Here is a 13284-nt window from a genome sequence, read left to right as displayed (position 1 = left end):
CGCTTCACTTGCCATGAGTGTGGAAAGGTAGGGCACATGAGGTTTCAGTGTCCAACCTACCTAAAGAAGGTTGATTCAGAGAAGAGCACTCCCAGGGACTTCAAATCCAAGAAAGCTTACATCGTTTGGGATGTACCTGAGGAGGAATCGACATCGAGCACCTATAGTGAGGAGGAGTCAGCAAAGCTGTGTCTGATGGCCAGATCTGACATCAATACAAATTCAGACTCATGCAAGGGCAATGATGAGGTATATTCTGACACCTCATCCACTTCGAATGATTCACCTCCTTATGATGTATTGTATGATGCTTATGTCGAGTTGCATGATGAATTAAAGAAATTGGCTAGAATTAACATTGATAGGAAAAGAATAATCCTGATAAACGAACAAAAAATAAGCCAATTACAAAAAGAATTAGATGAATTAAAACTGGAAAATGAAACTTTAGATCTCATCTATTCTTGTAGTTCATGTAACTGCTCTGCTAGTAACTTATGTCAAAAACCTGTCTGTGAGACTTGCGAGACTTTGCAAGAGGACAATTTTAAACTAAATGAAAAACTCACACGTCTCACAAACAGTAAACTGCAATTAGATAACCTGCTTAATCAAACTAGAAATGTTGGTGATCGAACTGGTCTAGGTTATACTCGCACTGCTAAAAAGAAGCGACCATATAGAAAACCGGTAGCTCAAGCTAAAAACAAATATCATAAGCATTCTCCTACTTGTTTTTATTGTAACACATATGGTCATACTTATCATTCATGCTATATCAAAAAGTATGGTATACCTAGCGGAGTTTATGTATGGAAAAAGAAGGGAGATAATTCCCTAATCACTAACAGAAAAGGACCCAACACCAATTGGGTACCTGAGAAAAGTAAGTAATCTATTTTGCAGGTATGTCTCCGAACACATGGACAAAAATGGTACTTAGATAGTGGGTGTTCGAGGCATATGACAGGTGATAGATCAAATTTCCTGGATCTCTCACTTAAAGGAAAAGGATACGTCACTTATGGAGACAACAACAAGGGAAAGATACTCGGCACAGGAACAGTTGGTAACTCATCCCAAACTCTGATTGATAATGTCCTTTATGTTGAAGGACTAGAACATAACTTGTTGAGTATAAGCCAACTCTGCGATAAAGGTAATCGTGTATCCTTCGATTCTGATTGTTGTGTCATTCGTGATATTTTATCTAATAACGTTAAATTTGTTGGTCACCGTATAAATAATATTTACATGGTTAATTTGGACGATGTCACTACATTATTTTCAAAATGCCTTATTTCTAAAGAAGATGACATCTGGCTATGGCATAGACGTGTTGCACATATCCATATAAAGCATCTAGATAAATTATCATCAAACGAACTAGTTGAGGGGCTACCAAAATTGAATTTTAAAACTAAAGAAATTTGTGACACTTGTCAAAAGTGTAAACAAACCAAAAACTCTTTTAAAAATAAAAATGTGATATCCACCTCAAGACCTTTGGAGCTACTCCATATGGACTTGTTTGGACCATCACAAATCATGAGTTTTGGTGGTAGTTACTACGCTCTAGTTATTGTTGATGATTTCTCTAGATTTACATGGACATTGTTTTTATCATCAAAAAGCGACGCGTTCAAAAATTTTAAAAATCTTGCCAAGCAAATCCAAAACCAACTTAACCTAAAAATAATATATATACGAAGTGATCACGGGGGAGAATTTGAGAACTTTCAGTTCGACAAATTCTGTGATAAGCATGGCATTTTGCATCAGTTCTCTGCTCCTCGCACTCCACAACAAAATGGAGTTGTAGAGAGGAAAAATCGTGTTTTAGAAGAATTAGCGAGAACCATGCTTAACGAAAGTAATACCCCCAAGTACTTCTGGGCTGATGCAGTTCATACTGCATGCTATGTTATAAATCGAGTACTCTTAAGGCCAAACTTGAACAAAACTCCTTATGAACTTTTAAAAGGCCGCAAACCAAATATATCCCATCTTCACGCTTTCGGTTGCAAATGTTTTATATTAAATAATGGAAAGCGGGCCTTAGGGAAATTCGACTCTAAAGCCGATGAGGGAATATTTTTGGGATACTCGATTCATAGCAAAGCGTTCAGAGTCTTTAACAAATATTTAATGCAAGTTGAAGAGTCTATCCATGTACAGTTTGACGAATCTTCTCCAAAAGAGAAGAGAAAGGTCGTTTCTGATGATGTTGCAGGTGCTTTGGAAGAAGCATACTCCAAGGACATGGATAATGAAAAAGGAGCCAATGATGAAGGTCAAATCGAACCTCAAGAGCACTCAGACATGCCTACCGTGTGGAAAACAAAGAAAGCTCACCCAATTGATAAAGTTATAGGTGACATATCTACGGGAGTGGTAACCCGTAGTTCCTTACGAAATTTCTGTAATTTTGTAGCTTTTGTATCGCAAATTGAGCCTAAGACCGTTGATGAGGCCATTGAGGATGTACACTGGGGTATAGCTATGCAAGAAGAGCTAAACCAGTTTGAGCGCAATCATGTGTGGGACTTGGTCCCCAAACCTAATGATCATCCCGTAATTGGTACTCGATGGGTCTTCAGAAATAAACTTGATGAATCTGGCTTAATAATTCGAAATAAAGCACGTTTGGTGGCCAAAGGCTACAACCAGGAGGAGGGTATCGATTATGACGAAACCTACGCTCCTGTAGCCAGACTAGAGGCCATCAGAATGCTTCTTTCCTTTGCATCTTTAATGAACTTCAAACTCTTTCAAATGGATGTAAAAAGCGCCTTCCTGAATGGATACATTCAAGAAGAAGTTTATGTTGACCAACCGCCTGGTTTTGAAAATTTTAAATATCCGAACCATGTTTACAAACTTAAAAAGGCACTATATGGTCTCAAACAAGCTCCTAGAGCTTGGTATGACAGACTTAGTACCTTTCTTTTAGAAAAAGGGTTCGAGAGAGGCTTGGTTGACACAACGCTTTTTATTAGAAAATCAGAAAATCATGTTCTGCTTGTACAAATCTATGTAGATGACATAATATTTGGATCTACTAATGATATCTTGTGTAGAGAATTTTCTGAGATGATGCAGGGGGAGTTCGAAATGTCTATGATGGGAGAACTCACATTCTTTCTAGGATTGCAGATAAAGCAGCTAGAAAGTGGGATATTCATCCATCAGGCGAAATACTGCAAAGAGCTACTCAAGAAATTTGAAATGGACAAATGTAAGGAAGCTTCCACACCTATGGCATCTGCTTGCTACTTAGACAAAGATGAGAAAGGAAAAGCAATCGAGGTAACGAAGTATCGTGGTATGATTGGGTCTTTACTTTACTTAACTGCAAGTAGACCTGATATCATGTTCAGTGTATGCATGTGTGCGAGATATCAATCATCACCTAGAGAATCACACTATATAACTGTTAAAAGAATCATGAGATATCTAAAAGGAACTATTAACATGGGATTATGGTATCCTCGGGATGCCTCACTATCCTTGGTGGGTTATTCCGATTCCGATTTCGCCGGATGTAAGTTGGATCGGAAAAGCACTAGTGGTACTTGCCACCTATTGGGCAGTTCATTAGTAGCATGGCACAGCAAGAAGCAAGCCTGTGTTGCTTTGTCCACCGCTGAAGCGGAATACATTGCCGCTGGTGTGTGTTGCGCTCAAATCCTTTGGATGAAGCAGCAACTTAAGGACTTTGGTCTTAAACTTGAAAAGATCCCAATAAAATGCGATAATACAAGTGCCATTAACCTATCCAAGAATCCCGTTTTGCATTCTAGAACAAAGCATATAGAAATTAGACATCATTTTTTGCGTGACCATGTACAAAAAGGTGACTGTGTTCTTGAATTTGTGGAAACATCTAAACAGTTAGCAGATATTTTCACCAAGCCCCTTCCCAGGGATACCTTCTATGTTCTAAGGAGAGAACTAGGAATTCTTGATGAACAATATCTTGTTTAAAAATTGTTTAGCTGTTTGCATAAATTGTCTTGCTTCTCTATGCCTATGTGTTTCATGTTTGAATGATATATGTTAAAAATGCAAAAATATATCTCTTGATTAACTTCTTAATGTGATTATATATGTCTCGATAAATCTGTAATAATGCATACGTGTGTCCTAAAAAGTCGAAACCACTCTGCTGCCTAAAAACGAAATTTTCTCTGATTTAATCGATTATGCCAATAGTTAATCGATTACCTGGGCTTCATTTCTGGAAAATTCAAATTTTCTAAAACTTAATCGATTAAACAGCCCGTTAATCGATTACCTGGGCAATTTTTTTTGAAAATTCAAATTTTACACTGTTTTAATCGATTAAACCATCCCGTTAATCGATTAAAACCAGTACGTTAAAGGCAAACAGTGTCTCGGTCTTGCACTTTTTCTGACCTTTTCGCAACCTCTTTGCGCCTTGATTTTCTGAAACAGCAACAATACTAATCCAGGTGCAATAGGATTAAGTAAACCTCATCCTAAACCTCTCAAACCTTCCGAAATCATTCTATTTCATCCAAAAATCCACTCAATTCCGAATCATCCAATCCAAACCCTAGGTTAGGCTTTGCCCCTCTGTTCATCAATCTCAGTTTCGAGTTCATCATCTTCAATGGAGCAGAGTCGTCCAAAGCGGGTCAAGACTACAGCAACGCGCATTCGAAGAAGGGAAACCGGCTCACCCTCCACTCGGGACCGCGGTGACCCCTATTATTCCCTCATTTTGCAAGAGACCCGGTTGGCAAAATTTCAAGGCCGCAAGCCTACATACATCAGGTATGCCGACTTAACCTGGTTAGCGGAACAAAACTTTAGTTTTCCGCATGACATGGAGGCTCAAGGAGCCGTTCAGTTTTTGGAATTGAAGGGACGCGTATACCCTGCTCTAGTTAGGGAATTTTACGCTAATTTTAGATACAAGGATGGCAAATATTGGTCCATGATTTCCGGTAATCTGTTTGAGATGAGTGAGGATTTATTTCTGAATGTTGGAGGTTTATCGTCGTCTGGTTTTGGAATAGGGGACTGTTCTTGGGTCAAGGACAATTTTGATCCCGTTGATGTGTATAAGTCATTCCTTCGGGGCCCTCATCTGTATATTCAGGGTCAACTGACCAAGGCAGGGTCACTTTCTGTTGAGAACAGGTTATTGCATTATGTTATTGCTTACATATTAGTGCAGCGGAACACTAATCATGCACAGCCTACTGTGAATGATTTGCGTTTCATGTACGCTGTAAAGAATAACGTGATGATCAATTGGCCTGAGGAGATTCTGAAAATCATGAACAGCGTTTCATTGTCTCAGTCCAAGCTGCTCCCGTATAGCATTTTCATATCCCGCATTGTTGATTATTTGCGCATTGACATTTCTGATACCATCATTACTGAGTACACTGATAAAGATCACTTGGTGGGTGAGAGTCTCATTCATAAGATGGGAATTTACAAGTATGGTACTACATGGCAGTATCAGGAGGACTATACCACCTTTGATCTGGACTTGTCGGATAATGAGCATCAGGAGGATTTGGGTAATCAGAATGCAACTAATCAGGGGGAGTCGTCTGGAACAGCACCTCAGAGCTCTGTGTTTGGTTTAGCTCAGATGGAAGCCATGGAACAACGACTTAACAACCGCATGGATCTGCACTTCCAAGGGCTGAAGGACTCTTATTTTGCAGGTATGGAGCAATACGAGGAACGTCAGAATGCCTACACCGATAACAAAATTCAGGAGCTGAGGACTATGATTCAGTCTACCGCTGAGGCTCAGAATGCCATGTTCTGCTCAGAATTTCAGAAGCTGTCTATGCTTATCCAGGGAAATCAGAACACTGCTGTGCCTGATGATCAGCCTGTCTATCCTCCGCCTCAACCTTAGTTTAGCTGACCTTAGACCTAGGTTATCCTATCCTTAGGTTTATTTTTATCTTGTGGCACCTTCTGGATTTAGTTATCGTTGTTGCTTTCAGAACTGATTCGTATTTTGCTATTTGTCTTTTATTTGACTTTATGGCCTGTACTATTTCATGACTTTCTTTACTCTTTATGCTATGCAAATGTTTGTGTTTTTGCTATAATTATGTCAAAATAGCTTATTTGCCTTAGTGAATGGATCTTGATCATTTGAGATTTAATAATGCTTACAATGCTTAATATTTGATTAAATCTTGCATGCCATTCTCACTTCTTATTAGCTATTTTTTGTCCAATAAAGCGCATTTGTTCAATTTACCCATAAATGAAACAGGTTAATTTGTTAAAACCCAAATTAATTCATTAACATTGTTTTATGATTAACTAATATCTCTTCCTAGCTTTTTTGACCTGGGTTATCTTTTTGATAATGTCAAAAGGGGGAGAAAGGTTGTTTTGTTGCTTCTCAATTGTGCAGGTTGATCGTTATAACAGCTTCCGATAAATGTGCGCATTCCATCAACCTTGCCAACACAATCTTCAAGCTTATTCATCAAGCAATTGTTACTTTAAAATTGATGAACTTGATGTAGAGTTTGTCATCATCAAAAAGGGGGAGATTGAAAGTGTGCATGTCAAGAGGAACACTTTGGAAAGCTCTCCTTGAACGTCATGGTTTTGATGAGGACAACGTGTGCCTAAAAGTGCTTGAAGATAACCAACAATCCAACGTGCTTAAGTCTTTTATTTGGTACTAGGCTTAGACTAGTTTCTAGTTTAAGTTGAGTCGAAGGCTTAGGGCACCTAAAACATGTCTCATATGCATTTATCTTTAAATCATTTCATCCATGAGATATGTTCATTTGATAATATGTTCATGCATTACATAAATACATGTATATATGCATTCTAGGCATAAAACTAAGTGTCAAACATGTATTATCTAAGTGCATAACATATTTGATGTTTTCTATTTGAAAATACATATTTTATTTAGTGTTAATCGATTAACCATACCTTTAATCGATTAACCCAACTGCTGTGTAAAGTGGTTGCCACTGGAACACGTTTTTGTAATGCAGTTAATCGATTAAAGGTTTACGTTAATCGATTAACCTAACTGATTTTTAAGTTGTTGAAACTGAAAAACTGAAAAACAGAATCAGTTATGATTTTTAGTCCCGTTAATCGATTAAGAAGGTATTTAATCGATTATCTGGGGTTCTGGACTGATTCTTTATAAACTGCGTTTTCAGAATTAATCTCATAAGTTGCATGTTGCATTTATTAGAGAGTTAGAGCATTCTACGTGTTAATTGCTGCATCTATTTGTTAATTGCATTAGTGAGTTTAGAAATGAGAGATTCCTTGCTTTAGGATTGAGTGCATTTCATGTTATAATCTCTCACGTTTTCCCTCACATGTTCATGCATATTTTGATGCGTTTTTTCATGAATTTTATGATTCTGTAACTTCTGTTTTCATAACTAATACTTGTCATTTCACATGTGTTTGTGTTAAATGTGCATTAGAGTAAAGCCTTCATGTTGTATTTGAGCTTAGGTATAGCTTAATATTACTCTTGTAATTCTTGTATAATTGTTGTGAAAGGGAATCTCTTGGTGTCGTATCACCAGTAGAGATTGTGTGTTTCTTCATAGCTTAGAGTGTAAGAAAAGGAAAGAACGAGAGATTCTTTGGCTGGGGCTACGCCGAAAGAAACGTTTTCTTTATCGGTAGGAAGGGAGTCAAACCATTGGATAGTTTCTTTGATTTCTTGTCATTTGCTAAGTGTTGTAATTGGATAATGTGTTTGTAAATTACATTGATTCGATTATAGTGAAGGAAATCTCCCAAGTCAGCCGGGAGGCCTGGATGTAGTTTGCAGTGGACAGCAAACGAACCAGGATAAAAATTCGAGTTGCAGGATTTGTTTCTCTCTCTCTCTTTACTGTTTTCAATCGATTTAATTTGTATATTTGATTCAACTAATACATTCTGTTCTTTTGTTGTATTGCAAGCTATTCTGATATACAAATTTGTAAGCTCTGTATTCGTTCTGTTATCGGTTATTTGTTTCGCATTTAATCGTTTCTGTAATTGCTTACTGGTTCTGTTTAATCGATTAATATTCCTGTGTTAATCGATTATACTGTTTCTATTAATCGATTAAAATAGTTTCTGTTTAAAACTGTTTTTTGTGTTAATCGATTAAGACTGTGCTTATAATCGATTATCCTTTTCTCCTTAATCGATTAAATAGGGTTGATTCAGCATTAAGTGTTGATTTGCGAAAAGCGGTAATTCTAACCGCGACACCTATTCAACCCCCCCCTTCTAGGTGTATTGTAACCACTGATACCTAACAAGTGGTATCAGAGCTAGTACGAAGTGCTAGCTCAACCGCGTATTCGTGATCCTAAAGGGAAAAGGAATGGGTTCTTCAAATCCATTTGGTGGTGATGGGTCATCCATTAATCGACCACCAATATTCAGTGGTGAAGGGTATGCCTACTGGAAAGTGCGCATGCAAATTTTTATTGAGGCCATAGACTCGGATATTTGGGAATCCGTAGTCAACGGCCCTTACGTTCCACAACATCTTGTGGACGATCAACCTAAAGATAAACCGAAAAGTTTATGGACCGATGATGAGCGCAAAAAGGTCCAGCATAACCTGCGCGCCAAAAACATCATCACATCGGCCCTATCATATGATGAATTCTTTAGGGTCTCGCAGTGCCATAATGCGAAAGAAATGTGGGACACTTTACAAGTGACTCACGAAGGCACTAGCGAAGTCAAGCGCGCAAGACTGAACGCGCTGACCCACGAATATGAGTTGTTTCGCATGTTACCAAGCGAATCAATATGTGATATGCAAAAGCGATTCACTCATATTGTCAACCATTTAGTTGCTCTCGATAAATCATTTGCTAGAGGTGAACTAACTAATAAAGTTTTGCGTTGTCTTGACAGGAGATGGCAACCAAAGGTGACTGCAATTGTTGAGTCTAAAGATTTAGATTCTATGCCTTTAGCTACTTTATTTGGAAAACTTCAAGAGCATGAAATGGAGTTGGGTCGCTTGACCATGAATGAAGAATCAGACCGGAAGAAGAAGAGCATCACTTTGAAGGCCACGACCTCCAAAGACAAAGAAGAGAAAATTGATGATGAATCTGATTCCGATCTAGATGATGAAACTATGGGTCTCCTAGTCCGAAAATTTAGCAAATTCATTAAAAGAAAAGGAGGACTCAAAAAGTTTCAAAAGAAGGAAGCGAAAGAGTCAACCAGTAAAGGCAAGAATAACAAGGATCGCTTCACTTGCCATGAGTGTGGAAAGGTAGGGCACATGAGGTTTCAGTGTCCAACCTACCTAAAGAAGGTTGATTCAGAGAAGAGCACTCCCAGGGACTTCAAATCCAAGAAAGCTTACATCGTTTGGGATGTACCTGAGGAGGAATCGACATCGAGCACCTATAGTGAGGAGGAGTCAGCAAAGCTGTGTCTGATGGCCAGATCTGACATCAATACAAATTCAGACTCATGCAAGGGCAATGATGAGGTATATTCTGACACCTCATCCACTTCGAATGATTCACCTCCTTATGATGTATTGTATGATGCTTATGTCGAGTTGCATGATGAATTAAAGAAATTGGCTAGAATTAACATTGATAGGAAAAGAATAATCCTGATAAACGAACAAAAAATAAGCCAATTACAAAAAGAATTAGATGAATTAAAACTGGAAAATGAAACTTTAGATCTCATCTATTCTTGTAGTTCATGTAACTGCTCTGCTAGTAACTTATGTCAAAAACCTGTCTGTGAGACTTGCGAGACTTTGCAAGAGGACAATTTTAAACTAAATGAAAAACTCACACGTCTCACAAACAGTAAACTGCAATTAGATAACCTGCTTAATCAAACTAGAAATGTTGGTGATCGAACTGGTCTAGGTTATACTCGCACTGCTAAAAAGAAGCGACCATATAGAAAACCGGTAGCTCAAGCTAAAAACAAATATCATAAGCATTCTCCTACTTGTTTTTATTGTAACACATATGGTCATACTTATCATTCATGCTATATCAAAAAGTATGGTATACCTAGCGGAGTTTATGTATGGAAAAAGAAGGGAGATAATTCCCTAATCACTAACAGAAAAGGACCCAACACCAATTGGGTACCTGAGAAAAGTAAGTAATCTATTTTGCAGGTATGTCTCCGAACACATGGACAAAAATGGTACTTAGATAGTGGGTGTTCGAGGCATATGACAGGTGATAGATCAAATTTCCTGGATCTCTCACTTAAAGGAAAAGGATACGTCACTTATGGAGACAACAACAAGGGAAAGATACTCGGCACAGGAACAGTTGGTAACTCATCCCAAACTCTGATTGATAATGTCCTTTATGTTGAAGGACTAGAACATAACTTGTTGAGTATAAGCCAACTCTGCGATAAAGGTAATCGTGTATCCTTCGATTCTGATTGTTGTGTCATTCGTGATATTTTATCTAATAACGTTAAATTTGTTGGTCACCGTATAAATAATATTTACATGGTTAATTTGGACGATGTCACTACATTATTTTCAAAATGCCTTATTTCTAAAGAAGATGACATCTGGCTATGGCATAGACGTGTTGCACATATCCATATAAAGCATCTAGATAAATTATCATCAAACGAACTAGTTGAGGGGCTACCAAAATTGAATTTTAAAACTAAAGAAATTTGTGACACTTGTCAAAAGTGTAAACAAACCAAAAACTCTTTTAAAAATAAAAATGTGATATCCACCTCAAGACCTTTGGAGCTACTCCATATGGACTTGTTTGGACCATCACAAATCATGAGTTTTGGTGGTAGTTACTACGCTCTAGTTATTGTTGATGATTTCTCTAGATTTACATGGACATTGTTTTTATCATCAAAAAGCGACGCGTTCAAAAATTTTAAAAATCTTGCCAAGCAAATCCAAAACCAACTTAACCTAAAAATAATATATATACGAAGTGATCACGGGGGAGAATTTGAGAACTTTCAGTTCGACAAATTCTGTGATAAGCATGGCATTTTGCATCAGTTCTCTGCTCCTCGCACTCCACAACAAAATGGAGTTGTAGAGAGGAAAAATCGTGTTTTAGAAGAATTAGCGAGAACCATGCTTAACGAAAGTAATACCCCCAAGTACTTCTGGGCTGATGCAGTTCATACTGCATGCTATGTTATAAATCGAGTACTCTTAAGGCCAAACTTGAACAAAACTCCTTATGAACTTTTAATAAGTTGGGATCACTGCAAAATTGAAACAAACAGCAAAACATAAGATGGAATGTGCATTAGAAAGTTTGATGAATTTTAACTTCACGTGTAGAAGGTAAAAACTAGTGATAGGCTGATAGCTACCCAGCAAGTTTCCTAGCGAGGTAAAGGAAAGGCTTCTCAAAGTTGTAGTTGCTCTTAGCTGATATCTCATAGTATTGCAAATTCTTCTTCCTGTGGAAAGTAACCTGCTTTGCCTTCACTTGCCTGTTCTTCACATCAACCTTGTTACCACAGAGAACGATTGGGATGTTTTCACAGACCCTGAAAAGTAGATGAAAGGATGGTGCACATAAGAAAATATACACAACATTTTGCTGACTAATTAGAGACAGCAGTGAAGAAGGTTTAAAGGACTTCATTCACAAACCTGCAAAGATCACGGTGCCAGGTAGGAACATTTTTGTATGTCAGGCGGGCGGTGACATCAAACATTATAATTGCACATTGCCCATGGATACTGCAATGTAATACACCATGTTAAAAACATAGTAAAATAAATATATAAACAAGGAGATGATTTTAAATCATGGAAGCATAAAAAGCTTGCATAAATAATTCCGTGAAACAGGTTAGACTAAACTCTAGAAATCCTAAAGAAATAATAGAATATCCCCAATGCAATGAGTAAAAAGAGACTTCACAAAAAACAAACATGAAATTGACATGCAAAACTACAATACTGACATATATTCCATGGCATCAAGGCTAATTAGAATACAAAATCTAGATTAGTAGATTTAGCACCCTTCAATTCCAAGTTGAAAATATTGAATCATGTTAAGTGGGAGCATCAGATGATAAAAGATGCCAGAATCTGACTTCAGGCTTCAAATCTTCAAAGAAGACATGAACCCAAAACATAGACTCTGACCACCAAACCAATAATCCATGCATGAACAAAAATGCATAAGATGAAAGCTCCCAACATGCAAATAAAAAGAACCTCAAAAACATAGAATTCAATTGGAAGCATTCATAAAAAAAAAACATTGACAACAAGTTCATGCATGTAGACAAATGACAGTCCTACCAGACATTTGATTCACAATAATACTATATTCTACTCACCTCAAGTTGATCAGTGAGTGTTAAATAATAATACATTCTACTCGCATCAAGTTGATTAGTGAGTGTTAACTAATGATATATTTGAATCCATAAAAACATATAAGGCATTCACTGAGTATAGTTAAAAAAAGAGAGTGTTACTAATATCCATCTCTGAGGCCACCAAATTTCTCTTGACCAGCAGTATCCCAGCAGTAAAATCGAATCTTTCCGCAGTTTGTGAAAAAATCCAATGGGTGAACTTCCACACCAATTGTTGCTGTTATTCACAATTAAAACCACAACAAAGAAGAACCAATTAAAAATCAATACATATCATCAAATTCTACATAATAAAATAAAACGGAAGAAAAATATCATACGTTCATATTTCTTCTCGAACTCTCCAGTAAGATGCCTCTTCACAAAGGTAGTTTTTCCTGCAAAATTATTACAATATTCCAATCAATACAAAACTCATAACTGAGATCATAAGCAAGCAATAAACTTGAGAAGAAATTTCAAATGGAATCAGTGAAAAAATGAGATCGGAAAAGAGAATGAAAGGTTTTGGAAGAAAAGTAAAACCTGTTCCGCCATCACCAACGATAACAAGCTTGAAGCTAGGGTAATCAACAGTTTGCTGATTTGGCAAAGCCTGCAATAAAAAAAGACACAAAACAATAATATATATATGAATTCAAAATCAAAAAGTGAAAATGTTACACTGAAAAATTAGAGAGAAAAAGAGAGAGATAACATACCATGTTATGGGAACGATTAGAGAGAGAGAAAAGAAGAAAGGAATGTAAGTATGAGAAGAAGGAATGTGAGGGTTTTGTGTATATATATGTGAAGGTAGAGGGGAAGGGTTTCAAAATTAGAGAGAGAGAGAGAGAGACCTAATTCGCGTACGCAAAACGCACCGTCTTAATTTAATAAATTAGT

General features: G+C 37.2%; 1 protein-coding gene across 2 annotated transcripts in view; it reads right to left on the bottom strand.

Moving 5' to 3' along the window:
* Window positions 1-13227, bottom strand: part of LOC109343721 (GTP-binding nuclear protein Ran-3-like) — a 32988-nt gene extending 19761 nt beyond the window's left edge. The window contains exons 1-8 of one of the 2 annotated variants that reach the window (XM_019582168.1): window positions 13101-13227; window positions 12925-12994; window positions 12720-12776; window positions 12499-12616; window positions 11657-11746; window positions 11371-11550; window positions 11248-11259; window positions 3111-3118 (exon numbers count right to left, since the gene is read on the bottom strand). In XM_019582168.1, the coding sequence (XP_019437713.1) occupies window positions 3111-3118; window positions 11248-11259; window positions 11371-11550; window positions 11657-11746; window positions 12499-12616; window positions 12720-12776; window positions 12925-12994; window positions 13101-13103 (538 nt within the window). In that variant the 5' untranslated portion in view covers window positions 13104-13227. Of the gene's footprint in view, window positions 1-3110; window positions 3119-10972; window positions 10980-11246; window positions 11260-11370; window positions 11551-11656; window positions 11747-12498; window positions 12617-12719; window positions 12777-12924; window positions 12995-13100 lie in introns of both variants that reach the window. The other variant, XM_019582167.1, reaches the window with a different exon arrangement.

The sequence above is a fragment of the Lupinus angustifolius genome, chromosome LG03, assembly GCF_001865875.1.
Source record: "Lupinus angustifolius cultivar Tanjil chromosome LG03, LupAngTanjil_v1.0, whole genome shotgun sequence".
NCBI classification, from domain to species: domain Eukaryota; kingdom Viridiplantae; phylum Streptophyta; class Magnoliopsida; order Fabales; family Fabaceae; genus Lupinus; species Lupinus angustifolius.
This window is presented reverse-complemented; position numbering and strand designations above follow the sequence as displayed.